This window comes from Fusarium redolens (genome assembly GCF_020744475.1).
Source record: "Fusarium redolens strain MPI-CAGE-AT-0023 chromosome Unknown BKA55scaffold_1, whole genome shotgun sequence".
NCBI lineage: Eukaryota > Fungi > Ascomycota > Sordariomycetes > Hypocreales > Nectriaceae > Fusarium > Fusarium redolens.
This window is the reverse complement of record NW_025763664.1, coordinates 1,586,640-1,611,790: the sequence shown is the minus strand read 5'-3', so window position 1 is coordinate 1,611,790 and position 25,151 is coordinate 1,586,640. Positions and strand designations below refer to the sequence as shown.

Sequence of the window (25,151 nt, the reverse complement as noted above, 5' to 3'; positions counted from 1 at the left end):
AACCACTGGTATTTTGCCAAGATATAGTGAACTGCGCATTCGCTGAAGGCAGTTTCAGTGTCGCATCAAACTCTAATAAAACTGTTGTCGTACTAGGTACACTACGAGATCGAGAGATTGCTAAGTCGTGTTAGGGAGCAAGATGCCGATTGCATCGTGAACAGCAGGAAAACGATTTCCATGTTCAATGATCAGCATCTGCAAACACACAGCCAGTGACATCTAGATCCGTTTTAGTGTCACCATTCCAAGACTGCAAGGCTGAACTGTGAGACATGCAGACATGGAACTAACAGCGGACCAATACCTCCTGGTTCGAGCCATACCGGTTCGCCAGCATCTCTCGTAGGATCAGAAGTTTCAGTCAGCGCTAGAAGCCTGCCAGAAGAAGGCTTTGTGTCTGCAAAATAATGGCAAACTGGCGTTGAGACCACAAAGTCGATCCTGATCTTGTCTGAGACTTGGGGCTTCTGTAAGTGGGGCTGGGCTGGCAGGGCTGTGATCTATCAAGATTACATCGTAAGGACTACAGAAATGGCATGTACATCAAAGAACACAGGCTAACAGGGAGAATAACATCGACAAAGGAACATGGCCTTATCGTTGGCTGAGAAGTGATCGCAAAGTTCCCTGCCTGTGCCCCTATGTCGCATTATCCCGGGTCAATGGACAGTTGTCTTGAGTCAGGTAAAAAGATCGTGATCAAAAGAGATAATGGAGAAGAACTGCCGTCCGAGATAGGAACAGGAACTCATAAACAAATCGCGTCGGCGGGCTCAACTCGCGTATCCATAACCGAGAAACTCCTCTCATTGAGTGACGAGTTGTATATCCACAGATCAGCCTTTAAAGAGTCGGCCGCTAAACTCACGTTTCCAGCCTCCTCGAGATAAAGGTACTTGGGAAGCTAAGATACAATCTATGTCTAGATGCCGGCGGAAGCACCCCCGAGGTGAACTATTCGATCAAGGCAGTGAGATAGTCATTAATGACATCTGGCTAGTCGCTCGTTGGCTAATAATCTGATGGCTTCCTTTTGGGACATTTAAGCAGCTCCAAAAATCACCACCTTTTGACTAGTGTAAAGTATTTACCTGATTGATGGTGGTGCAATTGGCTTTTAGAGGGGAATATCATTCCTGTTTTGGGCCTTGGTTTCACGACTCGAGTCGACCTGGACCGTGCAGAGTCTTTACGTCAGAGCATTCATGGGCTGGGAGAGGTGCATTAGGCCAAACTCTGATATCCCGGCCGAGATGTCGATGTAGATGTAGCGCAACGCTCTGATGCAACGTAAACGATCAAATTTCCGTTTACGCAAGTAATCGCTGCACGTCTTTATGCATCATGTCAAAGCTCATGACTCTTGCCTGAGCTTGGACAGTAACGCAAACAACGTGGCATCAACGTGCTGTGTGGTGTTTGGTGACCTTTTGACAATTCAAGGCTAATGCCAATACTTCATGAGCCGGGGAGACCAATACCCAATGGTCCCAATTGAATGGTAAGAGGGACTAGAAAACCAGATCTCGTTACATTGTCATGTATGTACGTCGCTGTGACAGCTTGACGTTTCGCATCAGGATGTGATAGATCCTAAACTGGCTCCAATGCCAATGTGACAACGTTTTTCACAACTAGGATCCGGGGTCGGCAGATAGAGACGACAACGGTTGCGCCTTCCCTCATAGGAATATTCGAATCACGGGCATTGCTGCTGCCTGCCTCGATTTCAGGAATGAGCCCAGGAACGGCATCACATGAAGACGGCTTCCGTCTCAACTCTTCGCCGAAGGTACCTTGAACATAGGTCGCTTTATCAACTGTTCGTTCGTTAAATGGATCTACGAACTCCTCCAGCCTTCCCTACGTACATACAGATTACTTGGAACTTTACAACCTACCTAAATAGTGCCTCATTAGTCTGCTGGCCAACTTGAACCTTGCATATCTCCTAAGCAGTACCTGGGCTCGTCCCGCAACCCTCCACTATGAGTGGTGACTTAACAAAACCATGGAAAGGCATGAATAGATCATGGGATCGCCGCCTATACTCAACATTTCGTGAGATCCATTTGACCGCGGTCACTTTATCACAAAGGCTCATTTATAAACAACACAAGCTAACTTTCCTCTGACCTCCGCGTGGCTGTGTTCCATCATTTCCGCCACTGTAGAAGCTCTTCACAGAAGCTTTCCGTGGAAGCATCGCAGAAAATAGAATCTATGGACAAGCAAAGTACCTTGACGGAAGTTCCGTGGTTCAATGATGTACCGACATTGGATTATAACTTTCCATATGCGCACTTGGTTCAAGCCAATAAGATTCCAGGTATCGCCGGACATCAACCCAGCAATGGACTGGTCCAGGAAGCTGGTGCCGCTGTCAACCTTCAATGCTGTCAAGTTCCGGCCGATCGCCCCCAAGTTGGCATCCTGCACGACAAAATATAACCAGGGTCTTTCCAAGCAGCTGGCTGGCGGTTCTTCTTGTCTGATAATGGCACGAAGATAGTTTCGATGACGCCGATTCCCTAGTTGTTCGAGTGGTACACTTGTGTCTTGATCACTTTTCAAGGAACGACATCTGCGAGGCCTCAAACTTGATTCAATCACAGCTGAAGTTGACTTTGAGCAGAAACACTTGTTAAATTCTAGATCAGCGGCGTTTACTGAGCTTCGAGTCAGACCATTGTCGACTACCTAAGTCATAAGTTCACATCCAGGCAATTACGAAGACCGCCGTATTGGGTTTCCTTTCCGATGAACTGAAGGCTATCTTCGGCTCCTCTACAATAAATACTCCGTCCTATGTCCGCCTACGGCTGACAATTCGTTGAGCCGCTTAACCCAAGCCCACATGGGCGCAGAACGGTATGTCTGGGCGGGTATTAGGTTCACTTGTGAATCTTCCCGAGATCTCGTCGGGGGTTTTCAGCCGCGACTTATTTAACAAGTCACTGAACTTATGTGAGCCCTGCCGCGATACCGATCTCTTCACGCCACGACCGTGCCAGGTCTTCCGCCGAGACCAGGTTGAAGTGGGCTAGTTCTTTTCAAGCTGTCATTGGGTCAATCGCCTAACTTCCCATTCCACACAGAAGTCCCAATTGTCAGCGGTACCGTAATTATCTTCGTTCTGATTCCTCGACATGTGAGGACCACACGACGCCGCTGCCTTTCATGTGGATTGAGCTACCGCATGGCCAACGGGGCCTGACTAACGGCGTTGAACTTAGCCTCCGTGCAAAAAGCCTAAATGCTTTCGTTGACTGAAAAGGTTTAGCTTTAACATGTCTACCCTTCAGTTGCACTTCAGCAACGCCATTAAAAACACTGATCGTGTGATTTGAGATGGACAACCATTACGATCCAAATACCGGTTGCGGATGAAAGCATACATGCAGCGAAATATCAATGAATTCGGTCGTGCCAAGTGTCATGGAGGAAGGGATTCCTTGTTGAGCATCATGCCGCAGGCTTAGCTTTCGAACAAGGCTTTCCTGCAGTTGAGTGACGGAAGTCAATCTCCACAGATCAACGTTCAAGCTTCAGTTCACTTCCAGATAAAGCAGAAAATCAGGACCGGACAGCAACGGCCTAGTTGAACTGCTAGCATGCCATCTTTCGACACCATCTCTGATGTTTTTGTGTGCCGTTTCTTCATCGTTCGGAACATGGTATTCCCCTATCTTGCAATTATTTATTCGGGAACGTTACCGTATATAAACAGTGCCGATGTAGGTTATGAGGCTTTCAACAACTTCGAATTCATTGCAGATAGCAAAGATACTTAGCTGACTAGATTTCAAGTGAACAGTACTTCCAGATATAACCGACGTCATCGCCGGTCATTACTCCCTGTATTATCTTCTGTCCTCGCGTTGTTTTTGAGACTGAATGCGGGGATTGTGCAACTCGTTAACAGCTCGACATCGTAGTGACAGTCTCCATTTTACAATGACTGGTCCCAGAAAGAATCGGATTCTCGAAATTGCATCATGAATAGCAGTCATGTCATCATAGTGTCTGAGGGAACCTGTGAGTTAAGGATCTTTATAGATCAACATGCCTGGGAGCCATTTCAAGCAAGCCGATACGATACCGGCAGGCAATTACATCAGGATATGTCGGTCCCAGGCCTGGCTACAAGGCAAGGGGAATATAGAAATCGCACGAGTCGGTGTCTCGAAATGCCATCAACGCTGCAGAATGAAACTGCTAATCCCGGTCAGCCCGTCAGTAATGTGGCTTGGTGTGATCTACTGGCAGCTCGTCGTGATGCTATGCATCTAAGCGAGGTGAGAAGGCAGTGGGCTGGAAGCTTAGGATTTGGTCGTGTTAGTGTTCTTTCAGTCTTTCAGATCAGGTCGGATCGCAAACTCCAGCAACGCAGATCTTGTCCGAAGAGAGGCTGCCGAGGTCAAGAGGGGGCGTATGCCGCAGGAGCTTAGTCTGAAGCTACAATCACGCCCTTATTTGGTACGTTGATCAACGCGTCTGGAGGATCAGCTAATCGCATGGATGACAAGTAATGTTTGCTTCGTTTGAAGGGTAGCAGAACACGGTATGGTGATTGTCCTGGAAGTATTGGGGCTGTGAGAAAAGTCATCATCGGAAGTCGAAGTCATCATGGATACACTGGTTGCAGAAAGGTCGTGTCTCTAGCCACGTTAGCGCCTGGCGCGCGAGATGTGAACAGATGCATAGAGCCCTTATCGAACTCACTTTGCAGTGGTGGAGTTACTCCTGGCCTTGGCTCGATAGTATAACCCTCTTATTCGAGTCCGATCACGAGGCCTATTCTAGATATTGAACCAATATGGTTCTCGAATAAACGAGAGCCACATCGAATCCGGCCTAGGACAGATGCGAAAATGTGACGATGCTTGGGTTAAGCTGACACATATGGGCCAGTCCTAGGCCGCTTGAGAGTTGCCATACTTAAAGAAAGGCCAAACTTGTCATTTTCTTTTCTCTCTTTTCGAGATGAGATCGCCAACATGTACCCACTTGGGAAAGATAATGGAGCCCTCTGTGCTTCAATGCGATTCGCCCATGGTTGATTGTTGACAATGTCGTCGATAGAAGTGTAGATAGTAGTGTGCAAGTATACCATAGTGAGCTCGATCATGGCTGGTGCTCGGAACTTCTGGTCCGCATATTTCTCTGATAGTGATGACAGGTGAAAAATTGCCGAGGCGTATGAACCAGAAACGAGACAAGTGATGTGGGCAAGATCGCTCAATAGTCTCATTCTTGACTTATATGATACCAAGGGGTTCGAGTATGCGGTGTATAGAGCCCCTCACTCACAAACCTCGTCGAATGCTTAGCTGATTGTGATAAAACAAATGGGGTTTACTGTAATTACCGAGATGCAACTTTGTTTACTCGACTGACTATCGTTCGAGAGTCGACAGATCAGCCTTGCACTTTGCATAGAGTATAGAATGACAGATTGGTCCCGGGTAGGTAAAAAAGCAGCATATACTGATATTGGTTAGCAGCCAATCATACCTGAACAAGAGTTGCCAATGATCAAAGGGTTCATCATTCCCGGAACATTCCCCATGTCAGGCCATGAGGCGTTTCGTTTCTCGGAGCGCTCCGACCTGACGAAGCGAGACATGAGGCGAGACAAGACTGTGGCTTATCCAGATGCGGATCTAGACGGCGACCTCACATAAGCATTCCGAGGTATGAACGCCGATGGTCGTAGAGCCTGGCATAGCCCGACGACCCAAAAGTTGGCGAAAACGAAAGTCGTTGCTTATCTGCCAGTAGAAATTGCGGTTGATTCCAGGACATCAACGGTGATGCCGAGAAGCCAACCGTTGGCATTAATTGATCGATCTAGAAGACCCCTGATTCATGGTGCAGGGTAGAGGTTTAGCGCCATGAGATGGGACACGGTGCGGCATGGCGTTTATACAACTGAGGACCGTTATGCCGCTTTGACCGCAAAACGCCGCCATTATTGCCGCTCATTTCGGGAGCTTGCCACGGCACTCTGCGGCATAATTGAGCTTTTACTTTATATTTAAGATACGATGTGCTGCCATGCCCTTTCAGGACACTCGCGGCCGATATAGGGAGTTGAATCATGGAGATGGAGGGCGAGTAATCGTCCATCCGCCTGGTTTGCCATCTGCTGTAGCTCTGTGCAAAAGACACGACGATGATGGCATGGATTGCATTACAACAAGAGATTGGAGTCTTGCTTCCGGGACAGCCGATACTCAACTCTGTAATATTAGCAATCAGATGCCCAATTCACTCGAGTATTGACAAAGATTGTCCCAAAAACACCTCTCAATGCCGCATATCCTCGGAGTTGTCAACTTACAGACAGTTTTTTGAATTTCAAGTCCATTCGGCGACTCGGGCATAGTTCGGTGACTGTCTGCGCCGGACGAGTTCGGAAGAAACTGACATCATCTACCGTCATGCAAGAAAACGGTACACTCGGCCATGAAAATTTGTTTGCCATTTATATACGTCAGGATAAGTAAGAGGGATCTGAGATATTCATCGATTGCAGAAAACGCCATTGACTCGCATATCGCAAACCTCACGAATTATCACGACACTAATACATCGACCTCAGCTCACGTTTACGACATCTTCCAAGTACCTGAAACCCAGCACTCTCTCAGTTGACCCACCGCGGATTTAAACCACGCTGCAACCCACCTCGTTCGGTGTCTTATCATACCACCTTTGCCTTGAAAACAAATCACTGTAAACTGTTGCGCCCTGAGATAAATCCCATCTCTACTACAAATCTCTCGCCTCTCCCACGACCGTCTTTCCCCTCAATTCCAATCCAGTCCAAATCGCAATCATGAAGATTCTCACAAAGGAAGAAGAGGAGGCGCACTACTCAGCTGTCGTCAAGGGCGGTCTCATCGGAGGCAGTCTTGGTCTCGCTGTTGGTGTTGGAGGTGTCATTTTTGCTTCAAGGCGATACCCTGCTTTCCGTGGCCTCACAATCCCCTTCAGAACGTTCCTCGTCACATCCGCCAGTACATTTGGCGCCATTATCAACGCCGATCGCTGGTCCATGGATTTCCAGAAGAAGCAGAACCCCATGAACTTTTACGAGGACCAGACTCAGCGCGCCCAGCAGATTGTTCGCGAGAACCAGACTACCTGGGAGCGCTTTATGGAGTACGGCAAGGAGAACCGCTACTCTATCGTATTTGTCTCATGGCTCGCATCCATGGGTGTCGCATTTGCGCTCGTGAGCCGTTCCCCAATGAACACAGCCAACAAGGTCGTACAGGCCCGTGTGTATGCTCAGGGTCTGACCCTCGCGGTTCTCATCATCTCTGCTGTCTTTGAGATGAACGACGCCAAGAAGGGTGAGGGTCGCTGGCAGACCGTCATGGTCGTCGACCCCGAGGACCCCGAGCACAAGCGTCTTATCGAGAAGAAGATCCATAAGGAGGAGTATGAGGGTCAGGACCTCTGGAAGGGTAAGTTGCACATGAGATTCTGTATAAATTAAAAACAGTGACTAACTGGGGTAACAGATATGGTTGCCGCTGAGGAGCGACGACTGGCCGCCAAGAAGCAAGCTGAGAGCAAGGCTTAAAATAAACATATTATCTCTTGTGACGACAAAAACAACGCGACAAAAACCATTCCTCGATACAAATTACCTTCAAATTCATCATTAATACCACGCCGAGCCAAGTCGACAACCACAGGAGGAGAATGGAAATTGTATATTCGTTGCCAGCAAGCAGAAGTTTCATGAGCCGATGAGCCGGGATGTAGAGGAAGTGGCTATTATCAAGTTGGACAGTCAGTCAAACAAAACTGCCTTCTGTTTTGTCTTTTCTATGTACATAGAGCGGGTGGGATGGTTCCTTGGAGTAACAACCTCTTAAAAAAATTGGTCCGGAACGTGTCTTTGGTTGGGTTTTTAATTACTTCCAATGTATCATATGTAGCCATGACAGCAAGAATTAAGCAAACATCATTATCTCAAGCGTATATACAAAGGACATATGAGGATGACCCAGCATCTCATTGTTCTAAACTAATAAATTAACAAAGATCTGCACCGCCGACTCCCTGCTAGCCCTCTTTTGAATGGTCCAGTTACCATCCCAAAACAACAAATCGATTATCAAGCACACTAATATATCCAAAGGAGCTGCATTAGCTCATACCTCTAAACCTCAATGGTAAAATGGCTGATTTGCGAGTAATATGCATGAACAGCTAGCTCTAACAGCATAACGTCGCCATACACCTCGCTTCCATCGAAACCTCCAATGACAATAAGGCGGCTGTCATATAGCACTGTCCCATGATAACCGCGACCTGAAGGCGCTTTACCGTATACCCGACGTCTATCCCATGTCATTGTCACCAGGTTCAATAGCAGGACATCATTCGAGTATTCGCTTCCGTCGTGGCCACCAATGACAAAAAGATAGGAGCCGACTATTGTGGCCGTATGTGATAAACGGCGGAAAGCAATGGGGATAGGGACTGCTCTCCATAACTGGGCGTCAACGTCGTAAACCCACACATCGTCGAAACATTCGCCGCCATCAGAGCCTCCGAAAATGATGAGTTTGCTACCCACCATGTTGGCTGTATGGTAGCCCCTTGCCTTAGGACGATAGTCTTTTGACCCAGGACTTGACTTATCAGAACTTGACACTAATCGCCATGACATTTTGTTGACATCAGCAACATCTAATCGCCAGATATCATTCAGAGCTCGGACCCCGTCGCCGCCGCCGAACACGTATAGACCGTTCTTGTATAGACAAGCAGTATGCGCTCTCCGCTTCGACGGCATCTTATCTCCTATAATACGGGGCTTTGTCCAACGGAAGTTTGTTGTATCCAAAACATAGACATCGTTATAATACTCCGGGCCGTCACCTCCGCCAAACACGATGAGTTTCTTGCCTACGGCAGTACATGTCATGGCTCTCAGGGGAACAGGTATATCACCAACGACATAAGGTATAGACCAGTGGAAAGAGTCTGCATCCAGCACGTAGAGATCGTTGAAGCATGTTCTTGAGTCGCAGCCGCCGAATACATAAACGTTCGAGCCAATGATTGTTGTTGTGTGTGCTCGTAATGAGGTGTGAGGAGCGCCCGACACAGGTGCCTTGGACCAGTACATGCCAGATGCTGGAGCCACGTCGACGTTTGGAGCCGTCCGGGGGTCTGGAAGTGACGGGAACGCAGTGTACTCGTCTTGGGATATGCGAGATCTATGCGATGCATACCGAGCGGTCGCTTGTGCAGTCGTTCGGCTAGTTATGGCAGATGTCGACCGTGCAGCGGTTGGTCGCCGAGTATGTCGATCTCCCTCGCTTGAGGCATCGCCAGCGCTGGTTGAGATTGAATGCGGCGGTTTGTGGGCTGCTCTCGAGGTAGGGGCTCCTTGCGAAGCGGTCTGTGATGCGGACTGAGAGCGCTGCCGGATGGAAAGATCGGAAGGCTTTCGACGATTCGCCTGTATGCTTTTGCTGGCAAGATGGCCTGGTGTATGGCTTCTAGGTAAGGGCATCTGATCGCTAGACTCGTCATCGTCGTCGGAATCGTCGTCGACAAAGGTCGGCCCTGTGGCTGTGGGAGCCGGAACAGGTGATCGTTGTTGTTGAATTCCCTTTGCCTTGAGATGCGACTTATCGGGGGACCTCCTCGGATCTGCCATGACTGCGTAGGTTCTTCTTCATTGCCTACCTAAACAAGGCGTTGAGCTTGTGACTTGAACTGGTCGAGGTGGGGGAAAGGTGGAATGACTGAGAGCAGTGAAGCGGGCAAAAATGAACGAACAATATGCAATTAAAAGCAACCAGCTGAAGCCAAAGCCAATTGGCGATTTGCCAAGGGCGCAAAGAGAGGGAGGGGCAGGCGAGCTGTTGATGGTGATAGTACGTAAATGATGTCGAAGGGTAGGGATCGTGCAACGTTGGAGCTGGGGTTGAGTCGAGTAGGTATCGTCTATCGAGTCGAAGTACCTGAGTACCTCCTAGCTTTGTTGTCAATGATTTCTGGAACACTTTTAGCGAGGCCCGGTCCCTGTGACCAGCTGCGGAGATGAGGCTCTCAGGCGTCTATGTACCTGATACATTCGCTCACTCACTGACCTCATAGCACATCAGACGTAGAAATAGACCCCAGGAAATTTAGTGCAGTTTTAGTGTACACCATCAAATCGAGGATTTTTTCCTACCTAATGCACTTGAAAGTCGATCTCGGTTTTGACGACTGATCTTTTCAATAGCTGGCACCGAACGAGCACTGTCAAAAACTATCACACATTTATTTGTGTATAGTGGTGCAAGAGGTAAGCCAATTCTACTCACACACCGAGCGAAAAATAAAAATAAAAAACCTTTGCACCTTTGCACCTTTTTCCTTCCTTCCTGCCTTTCTCTCTCTTACACTCACCCACTCCACTCATACATCATTTACTTATTCTTCATAGCGAATTTGTGAACTCATAACTTTCCTCAACAAATACATTGTCCCGGAGACTCATCATTCACTACCGTCCTTACCATGAGTGAGCAACGCGATGCTCAGATGGGTGGCGTCTCCCCAGGCAATGAGCATGCAGAACTCGCAGCTGATGCCAGCAACATTACAACCTCTACAAAAGATGGAGAGCGGGCTTCGAAGAGAATTAAGGTTAACGATTCGATCCCTTCTCAGTCTGTCCCAGGAGAGGATTTGCACGATGCACCCCCTCCTAAGGAGAATGAAAACTCCACAAATGGCGACAAGGAGAATGAGGCCCAGAGTTCAAAGTCGGACCTCAAGACAAAGTACGTTGATGGACGCGCCAAAGGAGTTGCTCCTATCAAGAAAGAGTGAGAAGCCCATCGTAGACCCATTCTTGAGACACACTGACAAAGCAAAGGTATCTTGTAGACATGTCAACTCAGAAGGATGCGTCCAACGATGCTGTGAACGACGATGACGCAGCTGAGGCACGCGGTACTGCCGAGGGAAATGGTGAGAATGGCGATCGAAAGTCAGGCAAGGGCAAGAAAGAAAAGAAGAAGAAGGGCCAGAACACAGAGCGCGACTTCGGCAAATTTGACGATGCTTTTCGTCTTTGCAACAGCCGAGCTTTCTATCCCGAGTTTTCTCCTAGGGAATGCAAGTTTGGTGACCGATGCAGACTCTGCCATGATATTCGAAAATATCTTGAGGAAGGACGCCGAGGTGACGTTGAGACTTTCGATGGCAAATGCCCCGTGTTCGAGGCTCATGGCCACTGTCCTTCAGGCTGGAAGTGCCGCTTCGTTAAGAGCCACATGAAGGAAATCGAGCACGAAGACGGCCGAAAAGAGTTGGTGCTCATAAGCACTTCGGCCAACGGCGGCGAGAAGGGTGAGCCTAAAGATGAAGGGTCCGAGGAGCAGCGACCTGCTATTTTCAACGTCGTTAGCATGGATAAAAAGATTGACCTCAACCGCAAGCGAACTGACTTTACACGATCTGACCAGTACATCACTTGGCTTAATAAGGAAGCCAAGCTGAGTGAGGAGTTCATGAATCGTCGCAAGAATCAGTCCACCGAGGGCATTGAAGATCTACGCGCCCGCTTCGTCGACGCCCCTTTTCAGCCTTCTGAGAAGCGCCGTCTCTACTTCGGCCCAGAGACCCCCACCCTAGCACCTCTCACTACCCAAGGAAACTTGCCCTTCCGTCGACTCTGCGTTGAGCTTGGAGCCCAGCTCACATACTCGGAGATGGCATTGAGTATGCCTCTCATCCAGGGAACGAAGGCTGACTGGACACTTCTAAAGGTTCATGAGTCAGAGCTTTCTCCCCCCAAGTTTAACCCAGGCTCTGTCCCCATCTTTGATGACTACGACCACTCCAAGGATATTAAGTTTGGTGCTCAGATCTCCGGAAACAACCATTGGGTTGTCACCAAGGCTGCTGACGTCCTGAATCGTTACTGCCCTCACCTTCGCCTCATCGATTTGAACTGCGGTTGTCCGATTGATATGGTCTTCAAGTCTGGCGGTGGATCGGCGCTTCTCGAAAACTCAGGCAAGTTGGAACGTATGATACGAGGCATGAACGCTGTGTCTGGAGAGGTCCCTATCACTGCCAAGATCCGCACTGGTATTCGAAACTCCCGTCCTACGGCCACTCAGCTTATTGGAAAACTGGCTTTTGGTGCACGAGAGCACCGAGAACGACTTGGTGCCCCTGGATGTGCGGCCTTGACTCTCCATGGACGCAGCCGTGAGCAGCGATACACCAAGAAGGCTGACTGGGGCTACATCAGCGAGTGCGCCGCGCTCATCAAGACTTACAACAAGCAGAAGGACGCTCTGACTGACACCATCGCTGAGCCCGATGCCAGCAGCCTACCTAACGCCAAGGATGGCCGCATGTACTTCCTCGGCAACGGTGACTGCTACTCGCACACCGAGTACTATGAGCATATTGAGAAGGCTCGTGTCGACACCGTCATGATTGGTCGTGGTGCCCTCATCAAGCCTTGGCTCTTTGAGGAGATTGAGAAGGGCCAGTACCTCGACAAGTCATCCAGCGAGCGTCTCCGCTACATCGAGAAGTTCGTGCGCTACGGCCTTGACGCCTGGGGTTCTGATGAGCTCGGCATTGGATTCACTCGCCGTTTCCTTCTCGAGTGGCTTAGTTTCACGCACCGCTATGTCCCCATTGGCTTGTTGGAGTATCTCCCACCTTGCCTCAATGACCGACCTCCCAAGTACGAGGGGCGAGATGAGATGGAAACGCTTATGGCGTCCAACAACTTCAGGGACTGGATCAAGATCAGGTATGTTCATCCTTTTGTGGCACAATACACAACGGGTTTAATTTCTTGAGCCGGTATGCTAACTGGCTATTCACAGCGAGATGTTCCTTGGCCCCGTCCACCCAACGTTCAAGTTCCAGCCCAAGCACAAGTCTAACGCGTACGAGGCTGAGGGTTAAACCACAATTAAACAACGGAGCATTAAACAGGCGAGCGGCGCAGAAGGGTGCTTGTAAAGAATTGTTTGAGGCGGAAAAAAAAAGTCAATTTTTGGTACTCACATTTGCTATGTATAGGGATCTGGGCGAAGATACCACAGGGCATGGATGACTGATGTCTTCATGACGGACCCAAGAACGAGGTCTTATTTGCAGGGGAAAATGGAGATGTAAACCCGAAGCTTGTGTAATAGCGGAAATGTCTGGTCCAGTATCGATCAGATAAATGTGCAGAGAACAACTGGAAGGGTATTTCAGCTCAGCGCAATCAATTGTTATGAGATAACGGTGCCCATCAAGTAGCACTGTTGACAATGTTGAAATTAACAATGGTCTCCTAAGAGCTTAAGCAGTCATAGGTGGCTTTGTGGCGCGTGAGACCATGATGTCCTAGTGCATGTTTCCTGGATATACAGCATATGGAAGTTGACTGACTCAAGTTACGATTACTACAGCATTCCCATCATAAGATAGACAGTATGCTAATCTGTTACACCGGAATAGCTGTTGCACAAGGTCCGGTCAGAGGTCTTTGGAACATTTGAAGTCATATGCACTAGTCGTCTAGAGATTCCACACTTTCGGGTTTGGAAGCCCGGGCTGTCTTAAAATTTGCTGCTATTATTGTTTCGAAGATCTATCTACGCGGCTCATGAATTCGTCATGAGTCCTCTAGGATTTACATATGCTTGACCAAAATCGACGCACGAGCATTGATACCAAGTAATTTCATGACCATGAAACGCTATTCAAGCTTCATTCAATGACTTGACAAGTGAAAGTATATAGATGTATCTTTATGGGATTTATGTCTCCCCAGGTATCGCAAGACATGACGAAACCGTTCGAACGCTAGGAACTAATATGTGTGTGAAACCCACCCAACAACTCCGTGATGACTTTTGTAATCCAATCACCAATGCACCCTTGCAATATTCAAGACAGAATCGTACAGCTGTCGTCTTTATATGTGATTATCGACGTTTCCAATGTGGCTGAGGGCATTCTAGGAGTAGAAGTGACTCCTCTGCATGCCGTCGGCAGAAGCATACTCATTCTTGCCATCCTCGGGGCGGGTAATTGAGCTCGTTAGGGAGTTTGTACGGCTGCTCTCGCTAGGTGCGGCCTTGAGCTTCTTGGGCTCTTGTGCCGGGCGCTTGATGACTTCAAGGTAGGTAGATGGAAGATAGCCTTGGCGGCCGTCGCGGGATCGGCACTGCCACCACTCGCTGGGATTACCAGAGGGATCGCTTTTACTTAGGACGGCAACAAGGTCACCCTTGCGAGCCTCGAGCTCCATGCCTGTGTTAGGCTGAGGGAGGAAGTCGAAGGTGAGTCGGCAAAACTCCAGCTTAGCAGGGTCGACAGGCTGCTGTGACTCCATGGCCTGGGCCTGAAGGCGCTTCTGCTCCTGTTCTTGTGAGGCAGCAAGCGTCCTTATCATCTTGGACATTAGATAAGGAATACCAAAGGCGGCCAAGACGAAGAAGAGCAAAGGCTTCCTGCTGGCCTTTGCAGGAAGTGGGTTACCATCTGGTCCAACGCTCCGACCTTCGAAGCGAGCAAAAGCAGCTGGTGTGAGGGCAGTCGCATCGGCAGGCGGCGGTCGACCAGTAAGCTTGGCAATCAATGTGCGAATCCAGCGCATCAAAGTGAAGATGCCCAGCACGGAGCCCAGAGTATCCCTCAAGTTACCAAACTGTTCAGCGACAGAGACCATGGCTAAGAATTGTTAGTTGACTCTTCACTCTGAACCACCACAATAAAGAACTTACCAAAGAAGCTGGAGTGGGTAGCCATGTAGGTACTCTCAAGCATCTGGGCGAAGCCTCCAAAAGCCGTAACAATACCCTCGAGCATTTGGAAGGTAGCCTGAGTACTGTTGTTGAAGGTGTTGGTCAAGCTATTTTGGTCGCCAGGCATTCCCATGCCACCGCCGTACATGCCACCGCCCATGCCACCATACATGCCTCCTCCATAGCCACCGTATCCTCCGCCGTACATGCTACCATAGCCACTCATGCCGCCCATGCCACCCATGCCAAACCGCGAGTAGGGGCTGGAATAGGGTGACGAATACGCGCCGCCCATGGAGCTATACGGTGAAGAATTCATCCTGCTGTAATTGGCAGCGTTCTGGTTGACGGTTGACGTGAGAGAAGAAGGTCGATTGGGAAGCGGAGGGGCAGTGGATGAATCGGTGATCGATGTTGTAGTTCCGGACGCAACTGACGGCGAGATAGACGATGTTGCTAGAGTATAGTGAGCAGGCAGGCGCTTAGACGCGGAGGGTCAGGAGAAGGTGATTGGCATAAGACATGGAAAAGGAGATGGTAAGAGAGGAGAATTGATGATTGCGACTTACCAGCAGTCGCAGCCGCGCCAGGCTGCTCCCAGGGCTTGGGTGGAGAGGCCATGATATTGGATTGTTATCGCAAGGAGGAAGGGTTTAAAAGCCGGGCTCGGGCAATGGACTACCGACTAACGGTATCACAGTGTCAAAATTCGAGTCGTATAATCTATTGGGCCTCCTAGTAAAGCAGACTTGGCTTGGTCGTTGGCCACTCCTCGTGACGTTTGGTGGTGGACCTCGGAAAGTGTACCGGACGCAAGATCGGAGACTGACTCCGTGATTATATGCAACCCCCAGTTAGCGTAACCGCGGCGCGCGGGGACAACGGAGTTGCCTCGGGATACGGGAAAAAGTGCCGCCGAGACAGAGATATGATATGATTGCGAGGATCGCTCTCTCTCGAGAATTAGAGACGCGCAAGATTTGTGATGGTGACAGGTGTGGGCGTGGAGGTGATGAGAAGGAGGAGGGAGACGAGATTGTCGCAGAGGAAAAGCTGAGAAAGATGGAGTTGATTAGAGATAAAAAAAGAGTGGGGTCTCACTTAACCTAGGCTAGGCTTGAGAGGCAGGCGCATTCAAGTTTAAAAGGGAAGAAAAATCCGGGGGCGAATGGGACCGAACGAGAAGCCAGACCTCGGCAGACGAGGCCCCGCCTACTCTCATCGTTCTTGCCTTTTTGAGGCAATACGACTCGTGAAGAGGGGTGTTTGCCTTTCGAGATTTTGATGATGTGATGTTTGATGATCTGGTACTGGGTACTTACCTTGGGCATTTGGTTGATGAGTTTGCGAATATATCATTCCTTCAGATACAATAGCTCTTGAACATCAGTCAAATCACCAATTGATCATCCTTTTATCACAATCCAATTGCCTATCTCACTATAAACGGGTTTCCGTTGGCCGTTGTAGCTGGCCATGGTAAGTTTCCATGTGACGCTGATGCTTTCCGGTTTCGCCACAAAATCGGCTTTCCACAGGCAACTTGGTTCCAAGGACTAGCAATTTGACCTTAGGTCAATCTTAGTAGCCAGCTTACCCTATGACACATGATAGAAATATAATGAAAGGAAAACCTACTAATTCAAGCCATGATGAGTGCTTAAAAGTATACACATATAAATAATAACATTTAGCTACATCGCTTGTAATTCCTTTCGGCGTTCTGGTGCTGCTGACCTTGAAGAGCGAGTTGCTCCCATTGTCAATGTTCCTTTATCCTATCATGCATTATGTGTCACCCATTCTGGCTACTATATGGACCATTGCATGGCAAGGGAGGACTATATACACGTACAAATGAAGAATAAACAGCAATTCCGAGAAGCCTGTTCTAAACTCCAAACCGAGTTCTGAACTAGAATGAGAACAACCTTTCGATTGTGGAAGATGTTGCACTAGAAGGGATTTATCGAGGGCCGATCATGGCTCAATAGAATCTCAACCATAACAACAAACAACACAACACGCACCATGGGTGAAAAGCGACCACCAAGTCCTGGCTTCATCCCTAATCCATTCATCAAAAGAAGAAATCTCGAATGGACTCTGGACTCACCATCGCCCTCACAACCACCAACGACTGCTGACATAGAATCTGGATCAGCCACTGTAGAGGAACATCTCTCCCATTTCAAAGCGCATCTCTCTAAACATATAATAATCCCATCGCCACTATCAATATCATCATATGCCTCACTATATACTGAAAATTCTGGAAGCTCTGCAGGTGCTCATTTCGTCATTCATCAGCATGACCACCCAATTGCTGGTACGCACTATGACCTCCGTCTTCAGATCAATGAGACCAGCAGCGCCAGCTGGGCGATCATGTATGGACTCCCAGGCGACCCTCAAAGTACACGGTTGAACCGTAACGCGACAGAGACGCGAATTCACTGTCTATGGGTATGGAGTCATCCTCTCTCAGGACAATGAATTAACAATTACATAGAACCATCTGATAGAGACTGCCTCAGCCTCAACTGGCTCACTTCTCATTTGGGATACGGGAACATATAGCATTCTCCCCCGTCAAAGCAAGCATGCCCCAACGACTGATCCGTCTTCTCCACCGTCTTCACCAACTCCATCTCCCGCGCCAACACAGCAAGCTCTTCTGCACGCCGCTTTTCAGAACCGCAAGATCCGTATTCGCCTACACGGATCACGCTTACCAGATCCATATGTCCTGAATCTTCGTTTGACCAGGTCAGAAGATGTGGCCGGCAGAGTAAGGAGTGGAAGAACACCTCGGAAACGACGACGTCGTCACGCCGAGATGGATACGCAACCTGAGACGAGTGGTGGGGATAGTGAGGGTGATGCAAGTGAGGATGTCCCTACAAACACTGATGCGGGCAACACCACAGAAAACCTTTCTGCCATGGAACGTGAGATACGTGAGCTTGAAGATGAAGAGGTCCGCAGAACAAATGCATACCCAGGGGCTTCCAACACCATCGGTAGTGTACATCAACGACGATGGTATCTTTCACTTGATCGCCCGGCTTGCGGGTTTGTGGAAAAAAGAACCAAGGGCCATTCAGTTTGGGAACTGGAAGATGGTATGGAGACCAAAGACAAACAGAGGGACAATGGACGCTTGTCATACCCATTCTATGTTCGTGGGGCAGATCATGAGCGTAGTGTATTAACAGGACGGCGAGGAGCTGATATTCTCCAAGACGAGGGCGTGGATAACTTTATTCAACGGAAAGGTTGGAAGCCAGTGCTGAATTGACACTCCCCGATTGTGGAAAAAAAAAAAAAAAAAAAAAAAAAAAGACATGCGCAGTATTTAGAACAGACTATCAAAATTTATTGTATAGACTACATAATACCTAGGTTTGTGCCACATTCCTATTTTCCCATCCCGAGTGCATGGCTGTATAGCTCGTCTACCTTGATACCTGGCGAAGATCATATCCCGTAGACTGACCAGGACAACTACCTCGCCATAATCCCTTGTAAATCAATCCGTCTCGACCAGACTCATCAAACGCCATTCCATGCTTGCTAAATCGCGGGTCCACATGTCCGTGTAGACCGAGTCACACCCAACCCTAGTACTGCAGAAACAAATAAAAAACATACTTTTGAAATAGCAGTATTATAGCCTCTTTCACTACATCTTGAGCCTAACTTTTGGGCTCTACAAGCGTTGGAGCAATTCGCCTCTTCTTGGGCTCCTTGTTGTCTTCCTTTTCACCTTCACTCGCGTCGCGCTTGGTGCCCGCAACACTGCCTGTGGTACTTCGAGGAGTCTCGGGAGGTGTTGTGAGCGGAACACCAGTCACCTTGCCGGAGTTTGCTGCTGCAATGCCCGGAACATTGCCAGAAATAAGAGCTGGATTGGTAACTACACCGGCTGCGGGCACAGTGCTGGCCTGTGTAGTGATAGTTGCAATCGAAGACGTCGAATTCGATCTCGCAGGAGACGAGGGCCGTTGGGAAATAAGTGAAGCTGACTGGGGGGGCGAAGGGGCAGTGAAAGAGCTCGCCGAGTTGCGATGATGGTGATGCGAGCCATTAGGAAAGGGTGAAGGCGGAGCAAAAGCGGTCGTTGGGGTAGGCATGGGAGTGCTTTGATTAGACGAGGTGCCTGTTTGCGACTTGGGCGGACCAATTTCCCCCTTGTAGATTTCACCCAGCTCTCCAGCTGCAAAGGACAGCGTTGAGCAGAAACCATCAGAAGACGAGATCATTAAAGTCAGACCATCGCTTGACCTAGTAGGTTTGTTAGTCAATCTACATAGTTGATAGGTGATAGGAACTCCAGCATACCATGCAAGGTCAGTAAAGGTAGCGCAATGAAGATTGCTGACAACACAGATAGGGGTCTTTTGCTGCGTATCGTAAAGTAGGACCGAGTCTTGTGTAGCCACTGCGTAGACCATGCGATAAGGCAGGGAAAAGGCAGGCTTTGGGCCTGGTGTAGCCGAAGCAGTATCTGAACCCGATGTCTTCGCGTCTGATGTGGTTGAAGGTGGAGGAGGTGGATCCATGACAGAAGGAGCTGGGGATGGCTTCGAAAGAGGTTCTGGAAGGGATGGAATAGGCTCCTCCGAGGATGATGTGTCAATGGTGATATTGCGTGTGATAGGAGGAGACTGTCGCAGTGTGTAGAATATCGGAGAACATTTTACCACGACCGATGGCTTCTTGTGGCCCGGCAAATGGGCAATTGGGGGCTTGTTAATACCACCACGCGTGTAAATATAGACTGTGTTAATCACTTCATAAGTAGGTTTCGCGTCTCTCTCCGCCTGGTGTTGGTTTTGGTATTGTCCCGATGGAGTTAATAGCAAGCTGCCATCTGGTGTGAATGTGAGTCGTCGGAAAAAGGACGTGAGCGTCTCATTGGCATAGAGGTTCGCATTCTTCATTCCCAAGCCGCTGCTCAAAGTTGACGATGGTTTCGGAGAGGGTTCCATAGGCATGACAGCGGGCAAAGGCATAGATGGCGCTGGCGATACAGATCGTCGAGAAGAGAACGAAGATCGACGACTATGGCTAACGACGCTGGGAGGGTTCATGGGAAGCGCGAACGAAGTAGGCGTGCCGGGCGCAGAAGGCACAGGTGATCCGATAGAAGGCGCAGAATCGAGGACAGCAAGCGAAGAGCGATGACCAAAGTCGGGAGGAGCAGGACTGCTCGAGGAGATTCGTCGAGGAGGAAGATCGGCCTTGATATGGCTGGCAAGTCGAGGGGTCTTGTCATCTTGGCTGAGGGTGTATTGCCCATCCTTGGTTTTTAGAGAGTAGATATGAACTGATCGATCGGAGGACTGCGTCGCGATGTACTCGTTGAGGGGATCCCATGTGACGCCCTGCACGTAATGGCTGTGCTCGGCGATTTGGCGCACGAGTGTTCCTGTTTCCTGCGTTAGAAGCTGATGGTTATCGGGTCGTTGGTAGTCGTCTGCTGACCTGTCTGAGCGTTGTAGATTCGTGCTATGTTATCCATGCTGCCGATGATGAAGTGCACTCCGTCAGGAGACCAGGCTAAGTCATAGATCTCCGCGCCACTAGATCGACACATATGCTTTGCCCTCCATGACTCCTTATCTTCTGGGGCATCGGATCCGAAGGCTGTTTGGGGTGTTTCGCTTGGTACCCAGAGGATCACGTTGCCATCGTCGCCTGCAGAGGCTAGAAGCTCGCCTGAAACGGAAGCTATTAGCAGAGTAAATCCTGAAAGCAGAAAGAGACACTTACCCTTGGGCGCCCAGCGAACAACATTAACGGCTTGGTTGTGCTTTGAAAGGGTTGAAAGGTACTCGACCTTACGGTCCTCTCCATCGACCTGAACTTTCCATATTCTGATATGATTATCACCACCAGCCGTGGCTAAACGTCCCTTTCCTGACGGCTCGAAGTGGGCGGAGTAAACGGGGGCATTCTGGTCATGCCAATTGATGATTAGAGGAGCAGCTTTCATCGCGATGATATGTTTAGGTGATCAGACGGGGGTAGAAGCTGCATAGGTGAGGTAGGGAGACGCCCTTTTGAGTCTGTGGGAGAAGAGACTGAAGAGCTCTATTGCTCCCACGCTCGAATACGAACGAGGTCAACGGTCGAAGGTGAAAAGGTGACGCGAACCTAGGGCGGATGTTAAAAGAAGAAAAGAAGCCGAAAGTGGACTCTGGATGGTCATTCGAGGTTATCGGCAGTGATGGAATTGGCACGGTAGTGCCGAAAGTAGAGTAGCAACGGGTGAGTTTTGATGGTGGAGAGTAGAGCTCCAGGCTGGAGCTGTTGTGGACCTCTGAAAGCCTTTGATTAGACGCCAAGGCAAGCTGTAGATAGGAGCTACGGAGAACAACAAAGATCGGTAGACGAAGTTTAGTGTTGCTCGTTGATTGGATCTGAGAAATAAAAGGAAGAAGGGGGAAACGAAAAAAGAGAAAAGGAAACGAAGAGGAAGTGAATGGATGGAAAAGAGGAGCCAAACGGCACGATTGAGGTTTATTCCGGCGATACCTACAAGAAACAGGCCTGGCATCACTTTACTGTCACTGTCACTGCCACTGCCACTGCCAATGTCACCGCAACTGTCGCTTTCTTACACTCACGACCACGAGGAACAAGGCACGAGGCACAGGGCGTTTTGGCGTTCCTTCAGGCGTGTCACCAACCTCAGTCGACTAACTAAAATATGCAAGGCGCTGTAGGTGGACGCATTGGATAGTTTTACCTAGTAGAGGTTAAGTTGCGGCGGACGCGCGGGCGATCACACACATGGGGGATGGATCAAATGGATTGAATGGATCCAATGAAGAACAACATCCAATTCATGGATGGATGCATGTCACGAGGGGACAACGCACCTCAGTCAGGGCAAGATCTTGTTTTAAACTGTACTGTAGTAGTGGATTCTCAGTGGTGGAGGAGGTCCAAGACAGTTGCGCCGCAGCCAAGCGCTAAACCAAGGAATTAGTCGACTTTGCCGAGTATCATAATGCCTATTACCGAGTACTCTTTAGGCCTGTCGTCAGCGCAGTTTAAAGTGGTTGTCAGAGTGGCTGCATCGTGTACCAGGGACTCTACTGGGGTTCTGTGGATGGCCTATCATGTGCTGATGACAACTGAGACGGGCGAAGTAGCACCAAACGAAATGGGGGCCAAAGCTCATCAGCCCGGAAAGGGGACGAGTTCAGAACACTCAAAACGACCCGTCATCAAAAGAAACAGAAACAAAAAGTTTAATGCCTCCTTGGGTATCTGTTACTTGGCTTGTATCAAAGTTAACGTTGGCATTGGATGCATGCTCATGTAAAACAAGTGCTTCAATTCCGGTTGGCTCCCTTTGACTTACTTGTTGCACTAATATGTGGCTTTGATCTCGCATCTGGCATTCTTAAATATGTATCCATTGTAAAGTAAACAAGCGCCTTGTTAGGAGGAGTTGATCAGTGAGCTATCACACTGACCGTTGGCAACAATCAAGGTGCTAAGTGGGGGAAAGTCTCGCGGGGAAAAAGACATCCAGCCAGCATTACGTTAAAACAGCTAATCACATTGCTCGTCTTGATCATCTGCATCGCTACCAATGGCCTGAATCTCAATCACTACGGAGACCAGATGGGCCTTCTTTTTCAGCTCTCAGGATTCCGGCAATAGAAGAATGGCATGGATATCCATGACATCCACGGATATCCGTTCGTATTAAACATACAACACTTTGTTTTTCCAGATTATTGCTGTACGATGTGAATGAATTCTTGGTAGCCACGGCTATTAGGGAATGGACCTATAATTTCGCTACCCGTCTACTTCGATTATGTTATCTTTGTCTTCGGCTGTGTGGTAGAATTGTCTATTTATGGGATTGAGTTGAGACATAATGCATCGGTCAATTAGCTCACTAACACCTCCCTGAATAGGCAGCGTGGCTGCATCTCGAAACCCAGCCGCGTCTTGCTTGATGAGTGTAATATCGGCATCTGCCTAAGCCAGCCACCTTGCCTTAGTAGGAGATGCCCTTTATCACGGCGTATAAGATTGGTCCAAAAACGAGGTTGATTACTTCATGCTTTACAATAAGTGGTTTTCTTCCCCTATGCTTTTTCAATCAAAAGATTAATATTATTGATTTGAGCTGCCTTTTTAAGTTGACTGTCGTAGAAACTTGCTGACCGTGTCTGTTAAGGATATCTGTGACTATATCTAGCCTTTGTCAACGCTTAAAGAGTATGTGTTGTCTGTGACACATTGCCCTTGCTGGGTTTCGTGAGATCATCACCACCATCCGAAGCTTCTGCATCCAATGAAACCTTGGTTGTACGGAACTTGCGAATAGGAACTCCCTGAGCGAACAGCTCGTCAATTTCTTCCAATGTCTTGCCTCCACACTCAGGAATACAGAACCATGAGAATAATGTCGCCAGGAACGAAGTCACTCCGAATATGAAGCCGACTTTAGACCCAAGGCCAGCATGTGATTGGTCAATGAGGTAGGGAATACTGAAGGCAACAGCCCACTGAATGACAATGTTGAAGACCGCACCCACAGCATATGTGAGATCGCGTAGACCGGTTGTAGGGATTTCTGCGGCTACAACGTGTGAAAGAGGTGCCCATCCGAGGGAAAATCCGATGCCGAAGAGGGTGACTGTCGCAACGATGGCAGACCGAATGCTCTGTGAGGGGTTGTTGACAGTTCCGAGTCCACCCATGGTCATGAGACTGGCTGTCTGGAGGACTGCTCCGGCTATCATCAAAGGACTGTTGAACCACGTCAGCTGGTGTTGTTATATGTCAGTACTCAGGTAATACTAACACTCGTCCTGTCTTATCAGACAAGAACTGTGTCAAGAAGACGGCAACAATGTTGAGCGCAGAGTTGATGCACGACATGACAAAGGGGTTGACTGAGTTCAGACTCTGGATAAAAATTGTGCCGTATTTGGAGGCAAAGTTCTGACCGGTGAGTTGAAGAAAAATGTTGACGCCGATTGTGATCAAAGTTCGTTTGAGATTCGCTAAGGCCGTCAGTCAATGGCATATTCCTGATATTGGTAGGTGGCGTTGACTTACTCCCTCGCCACATGTCCATGAAACTGCCCTTTTTAACAGTCTTGATGAGGGCATTCTGCATCTCTTGAAACTCTTGCTCGATCTCGTTGTCGGTATATGCCCCTTGTCGAAGTAGTCGGAGGGACTTGAGAGCATCCTCCTGGCGATCTCGGGTCAATAGCCAACGGGGAGACTGGAAGAATCAGAGAAATTCGGTAGTCATTATGGTAGTTTTCATACCTCAGGGATCCACCAGACAGCTACCGCGAGGATAGAAGGGATCACGAAGAAAAGGCCATAGGGGATCCTCCAGGAAGCATGCCCCTTGATCTCGCTGGTACCTCGGCAGATAATAGACATGATAAGACTGCCAAACTAGACTAGCCGTTAGAGAATAGGACACCGGGATGGAAAAGGGGTCTTGGACGAACCAAAAGACCAGACTGATAAGTACCAACGACAAAGCCGCGAGCCTCTGCTGGAACAAGCTCTGACTGTAAAACAGGGACCAAGGCGAGCTCCATTCCGATGTATACATATGTAATAGTACGACCAGTGATTGCTTGGGTTGGGGTCTTCGACGTAATCAATATAACTCCGGATATCAAAGCCCAGAAACACATGAGAAACATTGCCAGACGGCGGCCAAAGCGACGGCTGAAGAGGTTACCAAGGACGAGACCAAACACGAAGCCAATGAATTGGATACTGTTCAAGAGGGATAGGAAGACCGTCTCGAGAACGTATGTACCAGTGGCTTCATCGAAGGTTCCGAACTGCCTCTTGAAGAAAGGCATTGCTTGAGTGTTGCTGAAGGCAGACTGATCCATGCCGAAGTTGAGCTGCGACAAGGCAATCATGCTACAAGAATAGATGAGGCGGCCGTTGAAGCAGGCAAGGAGCCCGCGAGTGCGTTTAGGAGGGGCCATCTTTGACTGTCGCTTAAAGTCTAGGATCATCAAGCTGCTGGCCTGGATGTAACTCTTGGTTTCTGAAGACTATACATGCTCTTATTTATACATGGTTGCCAATTGTGGCCATGAACTGAGGCTTCTTCTCGTCAGAACTGGACTCGATCACGCGAGATGATCTAGGGCGCGATGGAACATGGTTTTGGGAAGTATCCTTGATGTTGGACGGGCATCATTGACGAGTGTAAGTGTCTTCCCCAGGTATGGCTGTAGTTTCAGCTTCGGTTAACTGAACCCGCAACTCGATAGTCGCCCGTCTCTGGTAAAGTCAATGGCGTGCTAGGGGGTTCCCCGCATT

At 48.9% G+C, this 25,151-nt stretch overlaps 7 protein-coding genes across 7 annotated transcripts; 3 read left to right on the top strand and 4 right to left on the bottom strand.

The window, feature by feature from the left end:
* Positions 1 to 6,847: 6,847 nt before the first annotated feature.
* BKA55DRAFT_682583 (uncharacterized protein) lies at positions 6,848 to 7,600 on the top strand (the record flags this gene model as incomplete). The annotated part of the gene is made up of 2 exons (XM_046198374.1): positions 6,848 to 7,481; positions 7,539 to 7,600. The coding sequence occupies 2 exons, from the start codon at positions 6,848 to 6,850 to the stop codon at positions 7,598 to 7,600; spliced, it is 696 nt and encodes a 231-aa protein (XP_046056261.1).
* Positions 7,601 to 8,185: 585 nt separating this feature from the next.
* On the bottom strand, positions 8,186 to 9,697 carry BKA55DRAFT_532143 (uncharacterized protein; the record flags this gene model as incomplete). The annotated part of the gene is made up of 1 exon (XM_046189301.1): positions 8,186 to 9,697. One exon carries the CDS (start codon positions 9,695 to 9,697, stop codon positions 8,186 to 8,188), a length of 1,512 nt encoding a protein of 503 aa, XP_046056260.1.
* Positions 9,698 to 10,548: 851 nt separating this feature from the next.
* Positions 10,549 to 12,969, top strand: BKA55DRAFT_588191 (uncharacterized protein; the record flags this gene model as incomplete). The annotated part of the gene is made up of 3 exons (XM_046194760.1): positions 10,549 to 10,859; positions 10,910 to 12,811; positions 12,888 to 12,969. 3 exons carry the CDS (start codon positions 10,549 to 10,551, stop codon positions 12,967 to 12,969), a joined length of 2,295 nt encoding a protein of 764 aa, XP_046056259.1.
* A 1,045-nt stretch (positions 12,970 to 14,014) lies between these two features.
* BKA55DRAFT_498587 (Peroxin 13, N-terminal region-domain-containing protein) lies at positions 14,015 to 15,012 on the bottom strand (the record flags this gene model as incomplete). Its single annotated transcript, XM_046186568.1, has 2 exons — positions 14,015 to 14,730; positions 14,784 to 15,012. The coding sequence occupies 2 exons, from the start codon at positions 15,010 to 15,012 to the stop codon at positions 14,015 to 14,017; spliced, it is 945 nt and encodes a 314-aa protein (XP_046056258.1).
* A 1,823-nt stretch (positions 15,013 to 16,835) lies between these two features.
* Positions 16,836 to 18,105, top strand: BKA55DRAFT_682579 (DNA polymerase ligase-domain-containing protein; the record flags this gene model as incomplete). Its single annotated transcript, XM_046198373.1, has 2 exons — positions 16,836 to 17,270; positions 17,317 to 18,105. The coding sequence occupies 2 exons, from the start codon at positions 16,836 to 16,838 to the stop codon at positions 18,103 to 18,105; spliced, it is 1,224 nt and encodes a 407-aa protein (XP_046056257.1).
* Positions 18,106 to 18,502: 397 nt separating this feature from the next.
* Positions 18,503 to 20,805, bottom strand: BKA55DRAFT_682578 (WD40-repeat-containing domain protein; the record flags this gene model as incomplete). Its single annotated transcript, XM_046198372.1, has 4 exons — positions 18,503 to 19,091; positions 19,149 to 20,238; positions 20,295 to 20,528; positions 20,583 to 20,805. 4 exons carry the CDS (start codon positions 20,803 to 20,805, stop codon positions 18,503 to 18,505), a joined length of 2,136 nt encoding a protein of 711 aa, XP_046056256.1.
* Positions 20,806 to 23,050: 2,245 nt separating this feature from the next.
* BKA55DRAFT_496384 (general substrate transporter) lies at positions 23,051 to 24,811 on the bottom strand (the record flags this gene model as incomplete). The annotated part of the gene is made up of 5 exons (XM_046186366.1): positions 23,051 to 23,591; positions 23,647 to 23,848; positions 23,904 to 24,075; positions 24,123 to 24,257; positions 24,314 to 24,811. 5 exons carry the CDS (start codon positions 24,809 to 24,811, stop codon positions 23,051 to 23,053), a joined length of 1,548 nt encoding a protein of 515 aa, XP_046056255.1.
* Between the last annotated feature and the right edge of the window lie 340 nt (positions 24,812 to 25,151).